The 23,574-nt window shown below is 49.3% G+C and overlaps 1 protein-coding gene across 1 annotated transcript in view; it reads left to right on the forward strand.

Annotated features, from left to right (window-relative positions):
* LANCL1 (LanC like 1) overlaps positions 1-21,686 on the forward strand; it is a 54,266-nt gene extending 32,580 nt beyond the window's left edge. Inside the window, exons 3-9 of the mRNA XM_038749030.1 lie at positions 394-601; positions 10,543-10,678; positions 12,536-12,682; positions 16,047-16,229; positions 17,649-17,825; positions 18,652-18,724; positions 20,103-21,686. Coding sequence (XP_038604958.1) covers positions 394-601; positions 10,543-10,678; positions 12,536-12,682; positions 16,047-16,229; positions 17,649-17,825; positions 18,652-18,724; positions 20,103-20,179 — 1,001 coding nt within the window. The 3' untranslated portion in view covers positions 20,180-21,686. The remainder of the gene's footprint in view (positions 1-393; positions 602-10,542; positions 10,679-12,535; positions 12,683-16,046; positions 16,230-17,648; positions 17,826-18,651; positions 18,725-20,102) is intronic.
* Positions 21,687-23,574: the final 1,888 nt, after the last annotated feature.

Here is a 23,574-nt window from a genome sequence, read left to right on the forward strand (position 1 = left end):
TCAAACATATATACAGGTGCTGTGGGGAGGGGAAGGAGATACGGCCAGGGAGAGGAAAATGGGGGCTCAGTCTGGGAAGGCCTCTTGGAGGAAGTGAGCTCCCTTCTGCATCCTCTAAGTACTTGGGTCTGTATCCTTTAAGCACTTGATATTCACCCCACCCTCAGCCCCTGGTATGTAGGTACACATTCCTAGTTTATTTTGATCTCAGTCCCCCCGCTCAAGACTGTAAACTCTTGGTTGGCTGGGAACGTTTCTACCAACTATGTTGTTCTCTCCCAAGCACTTAGTACAGTGCTCTGCGTTCAGTAAGCACTCAGTGAATACCACTGACTGATCGATTCCTGGAGGAGATGTGATTTCAGTACGGTTCATTGCTTGTTCCCGCCTCAGGCATCGCAGCACTCTATCTGCACCTGTACAACGTGTACGGAGACGCTGGCCACCTGCACACGGCACATGACTACATTAAGAAGAGTCTGAGTTGCCTGACCAAGCGCTCCATCACCTTTCTGTGCGGGGACGCGGGGCCCCTGGCCGTGGCGGCCGTCGTGTTCCACAAGCTGCAGAACGAAAAGCAGGCCGAAGACTGCATCTCTCGGTAACCCTTTCCTTTTCCCGTTCCACTTTGGGTCCTGATATCAGTCAACCCGTAGCACTGGACGCTTACTCTAATACTTGGGGTATTAAGCATTTACTATGTACCAAGCACTGTACTAAGCCATGGGATAGAATCGAGATCATCAGGTCCCACATAATAATAATAATAATAATGGCATTTGTTAAGCGCTTACTATGTGCAAAGCACTGTTCTAAGCACTGGAAAGGCTACAGAGTGATCAGGTTGTCCCACGGGGGGCTAACAGTCAATCCCCATTTTATAGATGAGGTAACAGGCACAGAGAAGTTAAGTGACTTGCCCAAAGTCACACAGCTGAAAACTGGCGGAGCCGGGATTTGAACCCATGACCACTGACTCCAAAGCCCATGCTCTTTCCACTGAGCCACACTGCTTCTCTATGGGGCTCACAGACTAAGTAGGATGGAGAACAGGTATTGAATCCCCATTTTGCAGATGAGGGACCAGAGGCAAAGAGAAGTGAAGTGATTTGCCCAAGATTACACAGCAGATAAGTAGCAGAGCTGGAATTAGAACCCAGGTCTTCTGACTCCCGGGCCCCTGCTCTTTCCGCTAGGCCATGCTGCTTCCTGGGCTTTGTGCCGAACACTGTACTGTTTGTGAAAGTTCAGTAGACAGAGTTTACAATCTAGCAGGGGATTCAAACAATAAGATAAACTCCTGGTAAGTGAAGTAACTTACTCTGAAGATAGGTGCTGTTGGGATGGGGTGAGTATCAAAATGCTTAAGAAGTACAGGCTCAGGCAATGACAGGGGCAAAGAGAAAGATTGTTTCCCTTCACTGGTGAAAGAGATAAGATTGAGGTAGAGAGAGAAGCTTGGTATTAGAGGAGCAAAGTAAACAGCCTGGGATGTAAAAGGAATTTAGCAGTGTAAGGGGAGAGCTGATTGAGTGTAACGCTGATGGTGAGGAGTTTGACGTTAAGATAGGTGGGTAACCATTGGAGGTTTCTGAGGGGAGATTAGATGTGGACTGAGTGGTGTTTTTTGGGGGGAGAAAAATGAGAGGGGAGAGAGGAAGCAGGGAAGTCAGTAATAATAATAATAATTATGATATTTGTTAAGCACTTACTATGTGCCAGGCACTGTACTAAGCACTGGGGTGGTGTCACCCGTCGTCCGGGGACGGGTTCGTTCAGTGATCGGCGAGGCGAGAGAGAGAGAGGCCGGGGACGGAAAGCCTAAATTTTATATAAAATTTATTCCGCGAGGTGAATTGAATTTATGTAATTGTTTAGGCGCAATGGATTGAGCTTCCCTTTCGGGAGGAATATAATCAATTATCAATATTAGAGCTTCCCTACACGGGAGGAACACAATCATCCGTTAATCGCACGTGGGTGAGTTGGTTAACTCTCACCCATGTGCACTTCCCACTCGGGAAGAATCCACTTACTTTCCCACATGGGAAGAATTCATTACATTACCCGCGCACGTGGTGGGCGGCTAGCTCTCACAATGTGCTCTCCCTACATGGGAGGAATCCACTCATAATTCCCATCAGCAGCGGAATACCTGGGTCCCACCCACGAGACACTCACCCATCCCGCGGCCCTTGCCTCAGTGTGTTGGTTCTGGTTGTAGAGCGGGCGTCTGGCCTTCTGGGCAGGGAGAGACACGTGGGCTGCTGCTGCTGCTGCGGCGGCGGCTGCTCCTGCTGCTGCGTGTCCTGGTGTTCTGACCCCGAAGGTCAGAGGCGACAGGTATTTATTGCCTGTGCCCCTAGGCCATTCCAGCTTCCGGCCTCAGTCTATCCAATCTCTGCCCTCCCCGCCTCCTCCATACCTAATTTGATTGGCACGGGGGCAAGGGACACCTTCTGTATTTCCAGCTTGGGCTGTCAATCTAGCAGATTTGGTCATGGGGGCGGTATCCCACCCCCACTTCCGAGTTCCGCCTGCTGGCTCAGGTGGTCACGAGATAGCTTTTGACCTTGAGATGGCCAGTACCCGAGGGTCACCTCGGGACAGGTGGATACAAGCAAATCGGATTGGACACAGTCCCTGTTCCATGGGGGTTCACAATCTCAATCCTCATTGTATAGATGAGATAACAAGCATAGAGAAATGAAGTGACTTGCCCAATGTCACACAGCAGTCAAGTGGCAGAGTTGGGATTAGAACACATGACCTTCTGACTCCTAAGCCCGTGCTCTCTCCACTGTGCCTTGCTGCTTCCTCAGTGAGGAGGCTAATGCAGTAGTCAAGGTGGGATATGATAAGTGCTTGGATCAACATGGAAGCAGTAGAGGAAAGGGCGGATTTTAGCAATGCTGTGAAGTTAGAACTGATAGGATTTGGTGATAAACTGAATAGGTTGAGTGAGAGAGTGACTCAAGGGTAATGCCAAGGTTAGGGGCTTATGAAACAGGGAGGATTGTGGTGCTGTCTACAGTGGTAAAAAAGTCAGGGGAGGACAGGGTTTTGGTGGGAAGATAAGGAGTTTTGTTTTGGGCATGTTAAATTTGAGGTGTCAGCAGAACAGCCAGGTAGGAATATCCTGATGGCAGGAGGAAGTGCAAGACTGCAGAGAAGAAAAGAGGTAGATTTGGGAATCACCTGTGTAGAGATGGTAGTTGAAGTTGTGGGAGCAAATGAGTTCTCCAAGGGAGTAGGTCTAGATGGAAAGTAGAAGGGGACATAGAACTAAGTCTTGTGGGTTTCCCATAATTAGGGGGTGGGAGACAGAGGAGGAGCCTGTGAAAGACACTGAGAAGGAGCAGTCAGAGAGATAGGAGGTGATAGAAGTAGATGGACAACGATTGGAAGTTCTTGAGGAATGGGGAGATATGGACAACCTTTTTTGGAAAAATGGTCTAGGCAGCAGAGTGAAATATGGACTAGAGTGGGGAGAGGCAGGAGGTTGGGAGAACAATGAAGAGGCTGAGGCAGTAGTTAGGACGGAATATGATAAATGCTTGGATGGAGAGGAAAGGGCAGATTTTAGCAATGTTGTGAAGGTAGAACAGATAGGATTAGGTGACAGATTTAATATGTGAGTTGGATGAGATAGATGAGTAGAGATAATGCCAAGGCTTGTGAGGCAGGGAGGATAGTGCTGTCTACAGTGCAGTGATGGGGAAGACAGAGTCAGAACAGAGTTTGGGTGGAAAGATAGGAGTTTTGGCCACGTTAAGATTGAAGTGAGAGCAGCATATCCAAGTAGAGACATTTTGAAGGCTGGAGGAAATGCGAGATTTCAGAGAGGGAGAGAGATCAAGGCTGGAGATGTATATTTGGGAATCATCCACATAGAGTTTGAAACCATGGGAGCAAATGAGTTCTCCAAGGGAGTAGGGGTGAATGGAGAATAGAAAGGGACTCAGCACTGAGCCTTGAGTGACTCACACAGTTAGTAGGTGGGAGGCAGAGGAGGAGCCCATGAAAGAGATTGAGAAGAAGCAGTCAAAGAGATAGGAGGAGAGCCAGGAGAGGACAGTGTCAGTGAAGCCAAGATTAGATGTTTCCAGAAGGGTGTGGTCCACAGTGTCTAAAGCAGCTGAGAGTTCAAAGTGTATTTGGATGGGGTAGAAGCCATTGAATTTGACCAGAAGGGGATCATGAATGGGCAGGTAATATGTTGGTTTATTGTTACATTGTACTCTCCCAAGTGCCTACAGTGCTTTGCACACAATAAGTGGTCAATTAATACTATTGAATGAATGAATGAGCGACCTTGGAGAGGGCAGTTTGTGTGGAGTCAAGAGGGCTGTGCTTCGTACAGTTGTTTAGGTAAAGAGGTGGAGCCTGGACATCTGCTGAGAAGCAGATCGCTCCTTGGATATGCTGTTCTCACTTCAAACTTAATGTGGCCAAAACAGAACTTCTATCTTTCCACCCAAACCCTGTCCTCCCTCTGTCTTTCCCATCACTGTACCATCCTCCCTGTCTCACAAGCCTTGGTGTTATCTTTACTCACATCTCTTATGCATGTGTGAAGGTTTGGGAGTTCATAATAGAGCATGAGAAAAGGAAGGAACTGTGACATCACCTTTTTGTCCCATGAAAAGGAAACACAAAGTTTAGCGTAACCCAGTTTGAAAAGAAGCCTTCTGAACACATTGCCTGTCATGCCTTGAAAGTTGGCTGTTTAAAAAATGATTTTCTGCAGTCCTGTCAGCGGGCAGTGATGTTTCTACCCCGCCCCTCCTCTCTTTCTGACTTGAGCCACCTTGGAAAGTGCTGGTGCTTTCTCTGCACCATAAAGCCCTCCAGAAAGTTTCAAATCGATGGTCTGCTGTGTGATCTTGGGCAAGTCACTTAACTTCTCTGGCCCCAAATTACCTCATCTGTAAAATGAGGTTTCAGTACCTGTTCCCTTCCTGCTTAGATTGTGAGCCCCACATGGGACGGGAACCTGGTCCAGCCTGATTATCTTGTGCTTATTACAGTGCCAAGTCCACAGTAAGCGGTAAAAAATAAAATGGTCTTTTTAAGGGGAGTGGAGATTTAGGACTGCAATTCGATGGAAAATCTGTATGGATTCCCCGGGGATTTGGGCTGCACAGTTGGGCACGGTAATCCTTGTTTTAACTCCTCAGATCCATGTACAGATGGATCCCCAACTTCCTCCTCCAAACAGCGAGAGCAGATAACCTCCCTTGATAATTCTCGCATTCGTAGGTGGTGATTCTGGCTCCTGAGTCCCGAGGACTTCCCAAGCCTAGGCAGGGCTCAGAGGGGTGAGGGAAGCGGCTATGAGCTCATTCAAAGAGCCCCCAGAGACAACATCTTTCCCCCACATGCCCAACACACCCTGGGAATGACTGAGGGGGCCTGGAAACCGTTATTGTCTCCTCAGCCGCTTTTTTTTTCCAGCGGTATTTGGACAGTTTCTCTCTCCCTCCCAATGTCAGCCCCATTTCCATCAAAGTGAACATTTCGAAACAACTAAATGAGTTCTACTGGAGGCTAAGGTTGTCAGAAAACTTAAAATAGCTGTGAGGCCGTGTAAATGCCATTGTATCTTCAGTCGATCAGCGTGGACTCGGCAATTTAGAAGGAAATCGCCGCTCTCGGCGATCATCGGAGCTGATTGAGGAGCTTGGTAAATTCATTTTCATGTTCAAAGAGCACAGCAAACACTTTTTATTCCTGGCAAACTCTCCCAGCCCTCAAGCTAAGTGAGGTGAGGTCAGTGTAGTGCTGCCCTGCTCCCTGGTACCAGTCTGAGGCCAGCCCGCTAGCCTGTGGGCAGAGTGCTTGATTACGCTTGAAGCGGTAAAGCTGAGTGAATCCTGTAAATGGAAGAGAAGAGAAACATCATGCCAGATTCTGAGGCATGCACAGTGTGAGGGAAACCGCCCTCAGCTCCATGCGGCACATGCAGCACTTGAGAAGCAGCGAGGCCTAGCAAAAAGAGCATGGGCCTGGGAGACAGAGGACCTGGGTTCTAATCCTGCTTTGCCATTTTTCTGCTATGCGACCTCGGACAACTCACTTAAGTTCTCTGTGCTTCCGTTCCCTCATCTGCAGAACGGGGAATCAAATGTTGTTGTCCTTCCCACTTAGACTGTGAGGCCCATGTGGAACCTTGATTATCTTGTAGCCACCCTGGTGTTTAATACAGTGCCAAGCATGTTGTAAGTGCTTAACAAATATCACAGTTTATTTCTTTTATTTTAATATCCTTACACTCTGCCATTCCTCCTATCTGAAATGAATTTTAATGTCTGTCTCCCCCTCTAGACTGTAAGATCCTTGTGGGCAGGGTACATAGCTACGAACTCTATGGTATTGTAGTTTCCCAAGCACTTGGTACAGTGTTCCGCACACAGGAAGTGCTCAGTAAATACCATTGATATATAAATACCATAGCCAAACAATTTTTCTTGCCTGTAAACATGGGTGTATCCTGCAGCAGATCTTGGAAGTAATGTACTTTCTGGCTGTGAAGCATTTCACAAATGATGCAAGCCTCCTAGAAGAATCTCCCAAGTGAGTTCTTCCTTTAAATTCCCCACATTTCTTACCTTTTGTTCCAGCATGACAACAGGTCCTTTTCTCTTCCCTGTTGCAACTGACGTAGCTGAAAATCTGGCCACTAGAGTAGCTCGATGCCTCAATCAAATCAATCAATAAATGGTATTTATTGAGACCTTGCCGTGTGCAGAGCACTGCACTATTACAGTACAACAGAATTGGTAGACACGTTCCCTGCCCACAAAGAGCTTACAATCTAGAGCCTCAACATTCCTGTGCTGCTGTCCTTCCGAGAGTCCAAGAAAACTTGATGTGTTCAGAGGAAGAGCACATTTCCTGCTCTTGAAGGTGTGAGATGTTGAAAGACAACTGAATTTTTGATTCCTAAATTCCTGTCTCATACCATTTGTACCATTTGTGTCTCTCTCCCTCGCTTATGAAAGATCGTTGGGTTTTAGAAAAAGTGGACCATCAGCTTATGCAGGCATCATGTTTTAAAAACAAATCTGTGTTTCTCAACTGGAAAGAGAATATAGGGCCACAGGCCTAGTGGAAGGATAACAGGCTTGGGAGTCAGAGGACCTGGGTCTTAATTCTGGTTGTGCCACTTACTTGCTGTGTTACTTTGGGCAAGACACTTAGCTTCTCTGGGCCTCAGTTCCCTTATCTACAGAATGGGAATTCAATTCCTGTTTTCCCTCCTATTTTAGACCGTGAGCTCAGTTTGGGGCCTGATTATCTTGTATCTACCCCAACACTTAGCTCAGTGCTTGGCACTTAGTAAGTGCCTAACAGATACCACAGTCGTCATCGTCATCATCATAAGAGAGGCTCAGATCATTGGTTACCCAACTACATTTGGTTTCTGTCCAGGGCAACCCTCTTAAAAGTTAGGAACCTCTAGGCTCTTAGCTCCTTATGGGCAGGAAACTTGTCTACCAACCTTGTTATATTGTACTCTCCCAAGAGTTTAATACACACAGTAATGCACACAGTAAAAGCTCAATAAATATGATTGATCGAGTATACTCTTCCACATCCCTATTCTGGACACTTGCCCATGAATGTACCCAACCCTGGTATTTTCTCCCTGCAAGAGTTCCCGTGAGTAAAGAAGCATTTTCTTTAGTTTGTTGTGAATCTGCCAACTTCAGCCATCAGTTGGTGCCCCCTCATCCTGGTGAGCAACAATCCTGTCTTTGCTTTGCCCGCAGCATTTCATGATTTTGTAACCTTCGACCCTGTCCTCTCTTTGACACCGGGCCACCCCAAAGTCAAAGCACAGAGAAGTAAAGCCCCACTGCCTCTACCAATGGTGTGTCGAGAAGCAGCGTGACTTAGTGGAAAAATCCCGGGTTTGGGAGTTAGAGATCATGGGTTCTAATCTTGGCTCTGCCACTTGTCAGCTGTGTGACTTTGGGCAAGTCCCTTAGCTTCTCTGTGCCTCGGTTACCTCATCTGCCAAATGGGGATGAAGACTGTGAGCCCCTTGAGGGACAACCTGATTACGTTGTATCTACCACAGCGCTTAGAACAGAGCTTGGCACATAGTAAGCACTTAACAAATACCATAATTATCATTATTACCATAAGTAGATGAGTTTTGTTCCAGGTTTAACACCTGGGCACATAAAGGAGGTGTTTGACAGTGGCTTGAAGGGGATATTTGAAGCAAAAAAACATGGGTCTGCTCCTTGCGGGATTGATGGGGCTTAGGGGGAGCTTCAACCCAGTCCCTACAGACTTTACTGCCAGGCTGCAGCCTGCAGTCAGCTGGTTTTCCTGGTCAGAAGAGTCATCCTGGATAAGAGGGGGGAGGAGGAGGATGAGAGGGGGGAAGGGGACCGTCAGAATGCTTCACCTTTGCTCTCCCATCCAGAAAGAGCTTCAGCCCAGTAATGTCCAGGTAATTTGCTACCGCTGCCCCCTCTTGATTGAGATGGGCCCCTGAGGCATGGGACATTTTGCTGGGGGTGGAATTGGGGGGGTTGGTGCTGGCACCACCCACCCAGGTAATTCAGCAGCCAGTAAGGAAGAAAGCCTTACCATCCTTCCCGTCTCACAAGCCCGCAACCTTGGTGTCATCCTCGACTCTGCTCTCTCGTTCACCCCTCACATCCAGTCCATCACCAAAACCTGCCGGTCTCACCTCCGCAACATCGCCAAGATCTGCCCTTTCCTCTCCATACAAACCGCTTCCCTGCTGGTTCGGTCTCTCATCCTATCCCGACTGGATTACTGCATCAGCCTCCTCTCTGATCGCCCATCCTCCTGTCTCTCCCCTCTTCAGTCTATATTTCACACTGCTGCTCGGATCACCTTCATGCAGAAACGCTCTGGGCATGTTCCTCCCCTCCTCAAAAATCTCCAGTGCGTACCAGTCAACCTACGCATCAAGCAAAAACTCCTCACTCTCGGCTTCAATGCTCTCCATCACCTCGCCCCCTCCTACCTCACCTCCCTTCTCTCCTTAACAGCCCAGCCCGCACCCTCCACTCCTCTGCCACCAACCTCCTCACTGTGCCTCATTCTCACCTGTCCCGCCATCATCCCCCAGCCCACATCCTCCCCCTAGCCTGGAATGCCCTCCCTCCGCACATCTGCCAAGCTAGCTCTCTTCCTCCCTTCAAAGCCCTACTGAGAGCTCACCTCCTCCAGGAGGCCTTCCCAGACTGAGCCCCCTCCTTCCTCTCCCCCTCCCCATCCCCCCGCCCTACCTCCTTCCCCTCCCCACAGCACCTGTACATATGTTTGTACAGATTTATTACTCTATTTTACTTGTACATATTTACTATTTATTTTATTTTGTTAATATGTTTTGTTTTGTTTTGCTGTCTGTCTCCCCCTTCTAGACTGTGAGCCCGTTGTTGGGTAGGGACCGTCTCTATGTGTTGCCAACTTGCACTTCCCAAGCACTTAGTACAATGCTCTGCACATAGTAAGCGCTCAATAAATACGATTGAATGAATGAAAGCAAATTAGCTCAGGCCCCTTGCCAAAGAAGTAATGTGCTATCCGTGAAGTTCCCGACAGAATTCAGACACCCACTTGGTAGATAAAGAGATCTAAAAATATTTACCATCTATGCAAGAGAAGCAGTCAGACTCTTAAAATTGCCTTAAACTAACAGCAACAGCAATCTGGGACCAGACTTTAAACCCAGATTGTGGATTGAGCACAGATTAACCCTCATCTTTTACTAGTTTTAAACTTCACCTGTGTTTCCTTCTCCCGTGCCCCAAATTAGTAACATAAATACCATTTTTTAATGGTATTCATTAAGCGCTTACTATGTGCCAGGCACCGTACCAGGCATGGGGGTGGATGCAAGCTAATCAGGTTGGACACAGCCCCTGTCTCCCATGGGGCCCACAGTCTTAATCCCCATTTTACATTTGAGGGAACTGAGGCCCAGAGAAGTGAAGTGACTTTCCCAAAGTGACAGGTTCGAGGTTATAATCCAGGTCCTCCTGACTCTCAGGCCCCTGCTCTTTCCACTAGACCACACCGCTTCTCCTCTTTGGGCTCGGCCTTCCAAGAGGAGCTTCTTGATTGGCCAGGTTGGTTGGCTCGAGGGATGAACTTCCTAGGGTCTGTCAGTCATATGGTGGCCTGGAAGAGGAGCTTCCCTCCTAGCAGACATCTTCTGCCCTCCCTCCAACCACTGGCATCGAGCCAGTGCTGAAACCAACCGATTTCTGGGCCCTGGGGGCTGCCGGCCCGCTCTTTCCATCGGCTGGCCGTTCGGTGTTCTGTTTGGTCTTTGAGCGGGGGCGGGGGGGGGGGGGCACTCCTCGGGCAAGCAGGCACCATTTGGGTGAGGGGGCAATCCTAGGGGAGCACCTCCCCAATGCACCAGGAGCCCGGATGAGCTCTGCGTGCTGGAGGGGGCAGTGGGCAAAGAAGCAGAGCAGCCCCCGGGCAAGAGGCTGACCCTCATGCCATCCAATTCCCCCTCTGGCGTGTGCTCCTGGCTTGCAGCCTACTGCAGCTGAACAAGTTGGACCCCCGTGCAGCGGACGAACTGCTCTACGGCCAGGTGGGCTACATCTACGCTCTGCTCTTCGTCAACCGGAGCTTCGGACAGGAGAGGGTCCCCCAGAGCCACATCCAGCAGGTACCACAGCCGCGCTGCTCCTCCATCCTGCTGCCGCGCCCCAGCCCTTCCCTGAGGGGCCTGCTTCCCCACCCCGCTGCCCCGTCCGGCCACCCCCACCCCCACTTCCCAGGGAGGCCATCCGGGCCCGAATGAGAGAGACATCCTGCCGGCATCGTTGGAGGTGCAGTGGATGGAGGCAGAAGGGAACATAGATCAGCTCCACTGATGGGTAAACGCGTTCCCCCTCAAACGACTTCCAGGTCAGAGAACTCAAGGACATTCATGCCTTCCCCATCTGCCCCTCTTCTGGGCGGAAAAGCATGTCGGCTGCTTCCAAACACCTAGAACAGAAAGGGGCCGGGCCTTGCTAGTCATTTACTATATGTTGCCAACTTGTACTTCCCAAGTGCTTAGTACAGTGCTCTGCACACAGTAAGCGCTCAATCAATCAATCAATCAATCAATCAATCGTATTTATTGAGCGCTTACTATGTGCAGAGCACTGTACTAAGCGCTTGGGAAGTACAAATTGGCATCACATAGAGACAGTCCCTACCCAACAGTGGGCTCACAGTCTAAAAAGCTCAATAAATACAATTGATTGATTGATTTAATAGTATACTGTACTGGACACCCACTGTGTGGGGAGCACTGTACCAGACTCCTACTGTGTACAAAGTGCTATATTGGGCTCCTGCTGTAGTGGGGACCACTGGACTGGTCATCTGCTGGGTGCAAAGCACTATACTAAGCTCTTGGGAGAGTAGATTAAAATGAAAAGGCTCAGACCCCCCACTCAGAGAACTTCCATTTTGCTGGGTGAGCAGGGCAGTGTCCAAATCCCCGTGCCCTATTCTGCACACCCCCTGCAACACCCCCCCAACTGGAGTGCTTGGCTTTAAAGCACTCCATCACTCTGCCCCCTCCTACCTCACTTTGCTTCTCTCCTTCTACAACTCAGCCCACACACTCTGCTCCTCTAGTAATAATAATGATAATAATAATAATAATTATGGCATTTATTAAGCGCTTACTACATGCAAAGCACTGTTCTAAGCGCTGGGGAGGCCACAAGGTGATCAGGTTGTCCCGTGGGGGGCTTACAGTCTTAATCTCCATTTTACAGATGAAGTAACTGTACTAATCTTCTCACTGTGCCTCCATCTCACCTGTCTCACCGCCTACCCCTGGCCCACATCCTGCCTCTTGCCTGGAACGCCCTCCCTCCTCAAATCCAACAGACAATTACTCTCCCCCACTTCAAAGCCTTATAGACGACACATCTCCTCCAGGAGAAGCAATGTGGCTCAGTGGAAAGAGCAAGGGCTTGGGAGTCAGAGGTCATGGGTTCTAATCCTGGCTCCGCCAATTGTCAGCTATGTCACTTTGGGCAAGTCACTTAACTTCTCTGTGCCTCAGTTACCTCATCTGTAAAATGAGGATGAAGACTGTGAGCCCCATGTGGGACAATCTGATCACCTTATATCCTCCCCAGTGCTTAGAACTGGGCTTTGCACATAGTAAGCGCATAACAAGTGCCATCATCATTAAGAGGCTTTCCCAGACTAAGCCCTACTTTTCCTCATCTCCCACTCCCTTCTGTGTCACCCTGACTTGCTCCCTTTCCTCTCCCACCGGCCCCAGCCCCAGAGCACTTAAATCTATACCTGTAACTTTATTTCTTTTTATTAATGTCTGTATCCCCTCTCTAGACTGTGAGCTCATTGTGGGCGGGGAATGTCACTGTTTACTGTTGTATTGTACTTTCCCAAATGCTCAGTACAGTGCTTTGCACACAGTGAGCCCTTAATAAATATGATTGAATGAATGAATGAACGATCTCCCCAGCTGATTCCACCCCATCTTCTCCTGAAGGTATGTGACATGGTCCTGGAATCTGGGGAGAACCTGGCCAAAAAGAGGAACTTCACAGCCAAGACCCCCCTGATGTATGAGTGGTACCAGGAGTATTACATCGGGGCTGCCCACGGCCTGGCTGGAATCTATTACTACCTGATGCAGGTGAGTGGGGAGGGCTGGCGGGATTTAGAATCCAGTTCTCTCGTGACCACCTAGGGCCCTGCAGCCAGTTCTGCCCCCACTGCTGCCTCATCAGCCCCAGGAACTCACCGCGTAGATCCCCAGGGCTCTCTGGAGAACAGCCTGGAGGGACTCTCGGCCTAGCCATCACCCAAAGGGGCCAGGTATCAAGTACACTGAGTTTTCAGAGACCCTGTGCCCTACTCTGGGACACTGGGGTAACTGTGTTGAATGGGAGGAAGGGTACAGAAGTAATAATAAAATAATAATAATCGTAATCGTATTTGTTAAGCACTCACTATGTGCCATACGCTGTTCTAAGCACTGGAGTAATGATAATAATAATGGTATTTGTTAAGCGCTTACTACGTGCAAAGCACTGTTCTAAGCACTGGGGGGGATACAAGGTAATCAGGTTGTCCCACGTGGGGCTCAGTCTCAATCCCCATTTTACAGATGAGGTTACTGAGGCACAGAGAAGTTAAGTGACTTGCCCAAAGTCACACAGCTGATAAGTGGCAGAGTCGGGATTAGAACCCATGACCTCTGACTCCCAAGCCTGGGCTCTTTCCACTGAGCCACGCTGAGTAGATACAAGGTAATCAGGTTGTCCTACATGGGGCTCACAGTCTTAATCCCCATTTTACAGACAGATGAGGTAACAGGCTCAGAGAAGTTAAATGGCTTGCCCAAGGTCACACAGCAGACAGGTTGCTGGGGGCGGAGGGCAGTATCAGGGGTCCACCTGCACAGTTTACCTTTGTTTTCCTTATACCTTCTTCCATCACCTGAATTGGGTGGAGCCGAGAATTCCAGGGGAATGTTGAGAGTCAGGGTCTTGGGCCGGTAATATCTGCCTGGCAGTGCACCATCAGCTTCCTGGGGAAGACCCCATGGGACTGGCGGTCCAGACTGCGTTCTTGGCCCCACGGAGTTCTGGTCTGCAGGGCACCTTTGGGTAAATAGCATAATAATAATGATAATAATAATCATAACTCTATAGCTCATTGTGGGCCGGGAATGTGTCTGCCAACTTTGTTCTGTTTGTACTCTCCCAAGCACCTAGTAGCAGCAAGAAGCAGTGTGGCTCAGTGGAAAAGAACCTGGGCTTTGGAATCAGAGGTCATGGGTTCAAATGCTGGCTCCTCCACTTGTCAGCTGTGTGACTTTGGGCAAGTCACTTCACTTCTCTGGGCCTCAGTTACCTCATCTGTAAAACGGGGATGACAACTGTGAGCCCCCCCGTGGGACAACCTCATCACCTTGTAACCTCCCCAGCGCTTAGAACAGTGCTTTGCACATAGTAAGCGCTTAATAAATGCCATTATTATTATTTATTATTAGTACAGTGCTATACACACACAGAAAGCACTCAATAAATACTGATCGATTGGTTGATAATGATAATGGTGGTAGTTATTAAGCACTTACTGTGTGTCAAGCACTGTAGTACAGAGCTCTGCACACACTAAGCACTCAAATGCAACTGAATGAATGAATACATGAATAAGTGCTGGGATACCTACAATAATAACAAGAATTTTGGGGAATTTTTGGTGCTCGCTTTGGACCAAAGCACTGCACTAAGCGCTGGGATAGATACAGGATAATTAGGCACAGTCCCTGTCCCACATGGGGTTCACATTCTAAGTGGGAGAGGAAAGGTTTAAAATCCATTTTACCGATGAGGAAACTAAGGCACAGAGAAGTTAAGTGACCTGCCCAAAGTCACCCAGAAGGCAAGTGGCAGTAGGTGTCCTGACTCTCAGGACTGTGCTTTTTTCACTAGACCACCCTGCTTTTAGAAGCTGTGGTATTTGGTGCCATGTGCCACACATTACTAAGCACTGGGGTAGATACTGGTCAAAATCCCAACTGACAAGGGGTGCTCAATTTAAGAAGTAGTAAGAACTGGTGATTTAATCTCCATTTTACTAGTGAGGAAACTGAGACACAGAGAAGTGAAGTAACTCACCTAAAAGCCAGGATTAGAAGCCAGGGCCTCAGATTCCCAGGTCTGTGACCTTTCTAGTGGGCCCTGGTTTCTTTGTCAGAAAAATTGGGATATTTGTTGAGAAGCAGCTTGGCCTAGCGGGAAGAGCATAGGAATCAGAGGACCTGGGTTCTAGTCTTGTCTCGGCCATTTGCTTATTGTGTAATCTTGGGCAAGTCCCTTAACTGCTCTGTGCCTCAGTTTCCTCAACTGTAAACATGGGGATTCAAAACCTATTCTCCCTCCTAGACTGTGCACCCCGTGCAGGACAGGGACTGTGTCCAACCTTGTATTTACCCCAGAATTTAGAACAGGGCTTGATGCATAGAAAGCACTTAACAAGTATCAGTATTATTTATTGCTCTAATTTACAAGTATGTCGAGACTAAAATATATGTGATCTGAAAGGACTTCGGACCAATAAAAAACAACTGTGCAAATTAACATTATTGTAATTATCACCAGTAATCCATAACCAGTTTGATAATAACAATAATCCATTCCTCCTCAGAGCAGTGCAGTGAAGAAAGACAGCTATCAGATCTCCATTGAAAATGAATCCTAAGCCCCCAGATTTCTCAACAACACAGACATTTCCTGTTTACTCACAGAAATCCACTTGCATATACGTAGGGAGCCCGAGGGTCAAACTTTTTATTTATGGCATTTGTTAAGTGCTTCCTATGTGCCAGACACTGTTCTAAGCACTAGGGTAGATACAAGGTAATCAGGTTAGACACAGTCCAGGTCCCCCATGGGGCTCTCAGTCTTCATCCCCATTTTACAGATGAGGTAACTGAGGCGCAGAAAAGTGAAATGACTCGCCTGAGGTGACACAGCAGAGAAGTGGTGGAGTGGGGATTAGAACCCGGATACTTCCGACTCCCAAGCCTGTGGTCTATCCACTAGGCCACGCTGCTTCTCTGTTTGCTTGAAGGCAGCAACTCAGGGGGCCCATGCCTGGGCATTTCCTCAGGGTTTACATTTTCTTGTTGGTCTGACCCTGACTTGGCCCTGCCCCCTGGCTTCACAACTGCCCCGCGGTCATGCCATCTCAGAGCGTGGACTCATCTAGCCTGGAAAAGGTCAGGAGTTTCCATTCAGATAGTCAACAGCCCCAGAGTGCAAGGGGCAGAACCCTCTGGGAATGCCGGCACCCAGTTCGGGGTGCGCAGACAACCACTGAGAGGTCAAAATGTAGGCAAGACCCCGATCTCTCAACACGAATGGCTTCTAATGTCAACGTGCCTCTGGGCTTCAGAAAGGAAGGCTGTTTCTTCCAGAGTTCTGCTCTGATGCCTTGTCTGTCTGTCTGTGTTGCTCCCCCTTCCCCATCCCCATTCTTGCCCCTAGCCTTGCCTCCGGGTGAGCCAGGCGAAGCTGCACAACGTGGTCAAACCCAGCGTGGACTTCGTCTGCCGGCTCAAATTCCCTTCGGGCAATTACCCACCGTGCGTCGGCGACACCAGGGATCAGCTCGTCCACTGGTGCCATGGGGCCCCTGGGGTGGTCTACATGCTGGCCCAGGCCTACAAGGTACCGGACTCCCAGCCCCCACCCCCAGGACTAGGCCCACACTGGAGGCGACTCTTAGAGTGGCATTCGGGGACAAGGAGTTTGGACAAGTGTCCCGGGCCCTGGTAGCTACACTGGAAGGAAAGGGCGTCAGGCGGAACACGTTTCCTACACCTCCTGGCACCTTTCTTAGGGAAGAGGGAAGGGGAGGTACCCTAGGGTGAAGACACCCTTGCTGTGCCCCTAAGAGAAGCAATGGGTCTCTTGGAAATTTAAGAAGGCTAAGAAAGAGCAGCCGCCCCAGGGCCCCAACTCCCAACTCTGCCTGGGCAAGACTGCCGCCACACCATCTCCTGACGCATTAGCCCCTAGGAGGGAGGAGGGGACATAATGTCAACATTGCCGGTGCCCCACAGTGTCCCCAAAGGAAGGGCAAAATGTCAACACTGCCGACGTCTTACGGTAGCCCCAGGTCGGAAGCATATTGTCGACATTAGCAGCGTCCCACAGTGGCTCCAGGGAGTGTGGAATGGAATGGCCACACTGCCAGCATCCTACAGCGTATCACAGTGGTCCCAGGTGGGGAACATAATGGCAACACGCTAACGTCCTGCAGCGGAGAAGGGTGGGGCGAGGACATAATGTCAACGATACCAGCCTCCCACAGTGTTTACGTCTGAACTGTCTGTCCTGAGAACGTTTTTTCAGGAGGAAAGGGGCAGCAGGAGCTCACCCCTCTAAGGAAGCGACAGGCTTCGTTCTTCCCATGGGCAAGGACCCCTCCTCAGCTCCTCCTTCCCACTTCCCTCCAGGGACCGGTTAACCGACTGCAGGGCAGGAACACACCTTGTTTGGGGACCATAGTCTTTGCGTCCAGTCATCGGGACTGGGGGTGTTTGGGGATTCGACTCAGCCTCACCCCAGCCCCCAACCACCACCCCTTTGAGCGAGGGGGCCACTATGAGTCACATGAGTCTGGCCTTGCCCCGGCGTGGGCCCTGGGCCCTCTGAATTGGCACAGAGGGGTCGTGCCCAAGTGACACTCGACAATCAACGTTGCTTTAGAGCCCACCAGCTGGAGAAGCTCTACCGCCATGCTCGGCCTCAGAGCTGGAGTGAGCACTGTCTTGGGGCTGAAGGAATCAGCTGTGGGTTCTACAGTATGGAAGGTGGCAGCCACTGCTGCCCATGACAGCTAATTGGGAATTAAGTGGTGTCCCTGCCGTTCTCTGTACCGTTCTCCTTTCCAGACCCACAGATGTTTATTCCTAGCGAGGCGAGCCAAGGACTGTTAGGGACTTCGTCTCTGCCTTCCCAAAACCCGTCCCAGAAACGTCCCCACTGGCTCGTGCCACAGGGGAGGATGCGGGCAGGCCTCAAGGAGACATTGGCATTGCGGTCAGGGCATCTGTTTTTCCCCCCATCTCCTGCCCCTGCCAGGTGTTCAACGAGCCGCAGTATCTCAGCAACGCACTGCAGTGCGCCGAGGTCATCTGGAAGTTTGGTTTGCTGAAGAAAGGCTACGGGCTGTGCCACGGGACCGCGGGCAACGCTTACGCCTTCCTGGCGCTGTACAACCTGACCCAGGATGTGAAGTTCCTCTATAGGGCTTGCAAGGTCAGTGGCCAGTAAGGTGGTCCCCGTCTCGTTCTGCCTGTTAAGTGCCTCTCGAATCATCGGCCCAGAAAACCCAAACCAGGAAGGGCCCGGAGCGGCCGCTTCTTACTGAACTAGTCATGGAGAAAAGTAGGTGATCATGACCAGTGTAGGGTAGGAAAGATGAGGCACCGGGCAGTCTTCTTGTGGCTTTCATTTGCACCCCCGTCCTTCTGCCGCTCAGACGATAATGATAATTTTGATACTCAGGGCTTAATATGTGCCAAGTACTGAATTAAGCACTAGGTAGATACAAGATAATCAGGTGGAACACAGTCTCTGTGTCCTCAAGGGGCTCACATTAAAAATAGGAGGGAAAGCAGGTTTTGAAGCCCCATTTTACAGATGAGGAAACTGAGGCACCGAGAAGTGAATCGACTTGCCTGGAGCCAAACAACGGCATGTGCCGGAGTAGGATTGGAACCCAGGACCCTTGACTCCCAGGCCCCTGCTCTTTCCACTAGGCCATACCGCTTCTCAAGTGACAATTGACATCATTTGTGCCACTTTTCTCTCCCAGAAGCTATTCGAACTTCTCTTCTCCCCAGTGATGTTAAAGTAGGCTCATTGTTGGCAGGGAATATGTCTGTTTATAGTTATATTGTACTCTTCCAAGCACTTAGTAGTGTGCTCTGCACATGGTAAGCGCTCAGTAAATACAGTTGAATGAACACAGGGGAAGCGGGGTCTGGCTATGACAGCGCTTGTGGGATGGGATGGGAAGGGGTTCCCCCGATGACGGGAAACAGCGAAGGCAACGAGCTGACTGCCCACCTTGGTTGCTCAGTTTGCAGAATGGTGCCTGGATTATGGGGAACATGGCTGTCGGACTCCAGACACTCCATTTTCTCTCTTTGAAGGTAGGTTTGCCTCGCCACCTCACGCCCATGGCTCCTGAAGCGTGGAAACACGGGATTAGGAAAGATGCTCTATGGAGGAGCAGTGTGACCTAGTGAATAGAGCTCAGGCCTGGGAGTCAGAAGGACCTGGGTCCTAATCCCAGCTCTGCCACTTGTCTGCTGGGTGATCTCATATTTATTAAGCTCTTACTATGTGCAGAGCTATACTAAGTGCTTGGGAAAGTACAGTACAACAATAAACTGTGAAATTCCCTGCCCACAATGAGCTCACAATCTAGAAGAGGGAGACAGGCATCAATACAAGTAAATAAAATTACAGATATATACTTAAGTGCTGTGGGTCTGGGAAGTGGGAGGAGCCAAGAGAGCAGGTCAGGGTGATGCAAAAAGGTGTGGGAGATGAGGAAAGGTGGGGCTGAGCCTGGGAAGGCCTCTTGGAGCCTTCAGTAAGTCTTTGAAGAGGGGCAGAGAGTAATTTTCTGACAGATTTGAGGAGGGAGGGCCTTCAAGGCCAGAAGTAGGATGCGGGCCCAGTGTTTGGCCACGAGACAGGTGAAATCAAGGCACAGTATGAAGGTTAGCACTAAAGGAATGAGGTATGTGGGCTGGATAGTAGAAGGAGAGAAGCGGGGAGGGGGCAAGGTGATGGAGTGCTTTAAAGCCAGTGGTGAATAGTTTATGTTTGGTTAGTTTGGTGGATGGACAACCACTGGAGATTTTTGAGGAGGAGGGGGGTGACATGCCCTGAATGTTTTTGTGGAAAGATCATCCGGGCAGGAGAGTGAAGTTTGGACTGGAGTGGGGAGAGATAAGAGGCAGGAAGGTCAGTAAGGAGGCTGATGGAGTCATCTAGGAGGGATAGGATGAGCTATTGTATTAAGGTGGTAACAGTTTGGATGGAGATGAAAAGGCAGATTTTAGGACTGAAAGTATCTGGTGACAGATTGAATATGTGGGTTGAATGAGAGAAATGATGCAAGGATAACACCAAAGTTATAGGCCTGTGAGACGGTAAGGACGGTGGAGCCTGTCTTCAGTAATGGGAAAGTCAGGGAGAGGACACGATTTGGGTGGGAAGATAAGGAGCTCTGTTTTGGACATGTTTACTTTGAATTGATGGGAGGAAATCCAGGTAGAGAGGTCTTGAAGGCAGGGGGAGATGTGAGCCTGGAGAGAGGGCGAGAGACCAGGGTTGGAGAGATAGCAGTTGAAGCCATGGTAGCAAATGAGTTCTCCAAGGGAGTGACTGTAGATGGATAATAGAAGGGAACCCAGAACTGAACCTTGAGAGACCCCCACAGTTAGGGGGTGGGGGGCAGAGGAGGATCCTGTGAAGGAGACAGAGAATTAATCTGCTTTTCTCTTTTTCTCTCCCCAGGAATGGCCGGAACGATCTACTTCCTTGCAGACTTGCTGGTACCAACCAAAGCCAAGTTTCCAGCTTTTGAGCTGTAAAAGGCCAAGCCCCCCTCCCCTCTCCTCCCCACCGCAGCTTGCCCCTGGGCCACCTGGGCTCTCTGTCAGCTGGCTAACCTGCTCTGATGCCTTCTCACTAAACTCAGGGCAGACCCTGCAGTTGTATAACTGACCTTTTCTACAATCTAATCCCCTCCTGATTGTGTTTATTTGCATTGAAGAGATTAACCTTTCGCTTCCCTTGTCTAAAGAGGGAAGGCAAACAGTTTGTTGGCTGAAAGGAGAATGCAGGGAATATGTATTTCAGGCTTTGAGGCCTGTAATGGTTGACTAGAAGCTCATCCATCTGATTTAAACTATTTGAAACTGAAAGGGGGATTAACTAGAGAGGAATGCTAATCAGGATTGGTATGGCTCTCTGCCTTTTCACCAGTATTCGTTTCCCTCTGGTCAGGAGAACAGGCAGCTTTTCTGGCTGGTAGGCTGATTATAAAGCTTAATGCAAGGGCCGGGATTGCAAACCCTGGAGATTGGAATACAGGCAGCCAGGCAGTCAAAATCTAGACCCCTGCACCGTTGGTCAATGACAGACAATGTATTTTCCCAGTGAATTTTTATTAAATTCCCCCCCAATCAGACACCTGCACCGGCTGAAATGAGATGATCAGTGAACACCCCTGCAAAAGAAGAGAAAAGTTGGATGGGATTTATGGAGATGGCTATTCCTTTGGTATTGTTTCCCTTCGAGAGCGTTGCTACTTTGGAAGTGTTTGGTAAAAGATATATATTTTGTCGACTGACCACTGGAAAGCTAAACGCTTCAGTTTCCAAAGAAGTCTTCCCTGAGCTTGGTCTTGGGTACCCGGCTCCCAGAGTGCTCTGCTTCCATGCTCTGCTTCCGCTCCCTTGAGTGAGCAGTCTGGGCCAGCCAGGGTTCAGTTCCCGGGGTGTGAAGAGCAGCGAGTTCTCAACTTTGGGCCACAGGAAACATAACCACCCTGGCCAGTTCTGCCCTGCCAAGCCCTAGTCTGGCATACCTGCTCCCTGGGTGTTGCACTCTCCTCTCTCTCACCCACTCCATGTTGTCCCACTGGCCAGGCCGGCCCTGACCTGCTCATTGGTGTGCATCTGCTTCAAGGCTTCTTTTGGGGAAAGTGTTCTTGTCCAGGGATTTGAGGCCCAGAAGGGCAACTGGTGTGTGCCCAGTAGTTCCCAGAAGAAAGATTTTTGTTTCCCTGGAATCCTGGGAATAGCCCTGTTAGCATCAAAGGTATGGGACTTTGAGAGCCTTACGACTGTGGCCTGGACTCTTTCTGCCTGTGGCTGATTCCAAGGCCTGACTGGTTCCTACAGGCTCACAGTGGCTTCCCACTGCCTCCTGGGACTCCAAAGGGTGAGGAGCAGCCAAGTTGCTAGCTGGGGCTTTGTCGGGAATAGTTTCAGGTGGAATGTTGGGAATTACAGTAAGTGCATGTAATGTACAATAAAGCCAGCCTTAGACTCCCTGTTCTGGCTGAAAGAATAAAGCTCATTTGGTTTGGTTCAATGTCTTTTCAATCGATAGTATTTTTTGAACTCTTACCGTGTGTAGAGTACTGTACTAAGCTCTAGTAATGATGTAATGATGGCGTGTATTAAGCGCTTACTATGTTCAAAGCACTGTTCTAAGAGCTGGAGAGGTTACAAGGTGATCAGGTTGTCCCACGTGGAGCTCACAGTCTTAATCCCCATTTTACAGATGAGGGAACTGAGGCCCAGAGAAGTGAAGTGACTTGCCCAAAGTCACACAGCTGACAATTGGCGGAGCCGGGATTTGAACCCATGACCTCTGACTCCAAAGCCGTGCTCTTTCCACTGAGCCACACTGCTTCTCTAGGGAAGGGAATGTACTCTAGGGAAAATACAACAGAACAGAGTTGGTAGGTACATTCTATGTCCACATTTTCTTTCTGTTTCTGTTCTTTGAAATCTCACTATAATTAACCAAAGGAACAGGGGCACAACCTATTCCAATACCTGTGGTATTTAAGTGCTTACTGTTTGCCACACATTGTGCTAAGCACTAGGTAGATATAAGACAATCAGATCAGACACAGACCCCATCCCACATGGGGATCACAGGTATTCCATCCCCATTTTACAGATGATGAAACTGAGGTATGGAGAAGTGCCTTGACCAAGACCAGTGTCACCCATCACCCAAGGAAGGATTCGGGAATTGGTACAGCCAGAGAAAGAGATCGGAATCGAGGGCAGGACCAAACAAAATTTATTCCACCCGGTGGATTGAACTTCCCTTCTGGGAAGAATATGATTAATTATATCCGGGCTTCCTTATCTGGAGGAATGTACTTACATGTTGCTTGTACCTGATCACCTCGTATCCCCCAAGCACTTAGAACAGTGCTTTACACATAGTAAGCGCTTAACAAACACCATCGTCCTCATTATCATACATGGCGAAGCAACAAGCTCCCGCCCATGAATGCTTCCCACTTGGGAGAAATTCATTTATGTGCTACCCGCCAATAATGAAACACCTATCTTCTGCCCACAGATGCTCAGCGAGACACTCACATGTCCTGCGATCCTTCACATAGTGCAGACAGAATGGGCATCCTACACTCTGGACAGGGGTGACGTGAGCAGCTGCTGCATGTCCTGGTCCCCTGCCCCGAAGGTCAGAGGTGGCATGTATTTATTACTGCACTCCCAGGCCGTTCCAGCTTCCAGCCTTCACTTGCCAATCCAGCTTCCAGCCTCCTCTTGTCAATCTCCGCCCCCTCCCCTCTCCATCCCTTATTTGATTGACACAGGGGCGAGGGACACCTTCCGTATTCCTGGCCTGGGATGTCTGTCTAGCAGTTTAGATTGAGGAGGCGGAGTCCTGCCCGCGCTTCCAAGTTCCGCCATGCTAGTTCAGGAAGCCACATATAACGGTCTGACTTTGAGATGGAGGGAACCTTGGGGTCAATGGAGGTTGGTTTTTTTTTTAGGATAGGGGAGACGCGTTTGAAAGCAGTGGGGAAAAAGGCATTTTCAAGCAAGCAGTTGAAGATGGCGGTCAGAGAAGGCAGAAGAGAGAGGGCAAGTGCTTGGTTAATCAATCAATCATATTTATTGAGCGCTTACTGTGTGCAGAGCACTGTACTAAGCGCTTGGGAAGTACAAGTTGGCAACATATAGAGACAGTCAATCAATCAATCAATCGTATTTATTGAGCGCTTACTATGTGCAGAGCACTGTACTAAGCGCTTGGGAAGTACAAATTGGCAACACATAGAGACAGTCCCTACCCAACAGTGGGCTCACAGTCTAAAAGGGGGGAGACAGAGAACAGAACCAAACATACCAACAAAATAAAATAGGATAGAAATGTACAAGTAAAATAAATAAATAAATAAATAAATAGAGTAATAAATATGTACAACCAT

The sequence above is a fragment of the Tachyglossus aculeatus genome, chromosome 7 (genome assembly GCF_015852505.1).
Source record: "Tachyglossus aculeatus isolate mTacAcu1 chromosome 7, mTacAcu1.pri, whole genome shotgun sequence".
NCBI lineage: Eukaryota > Metazoa > Chordata > Mammalia > Monotremata > Tachyglossidae > Tachyglossus > Tachyglossus aculeatus.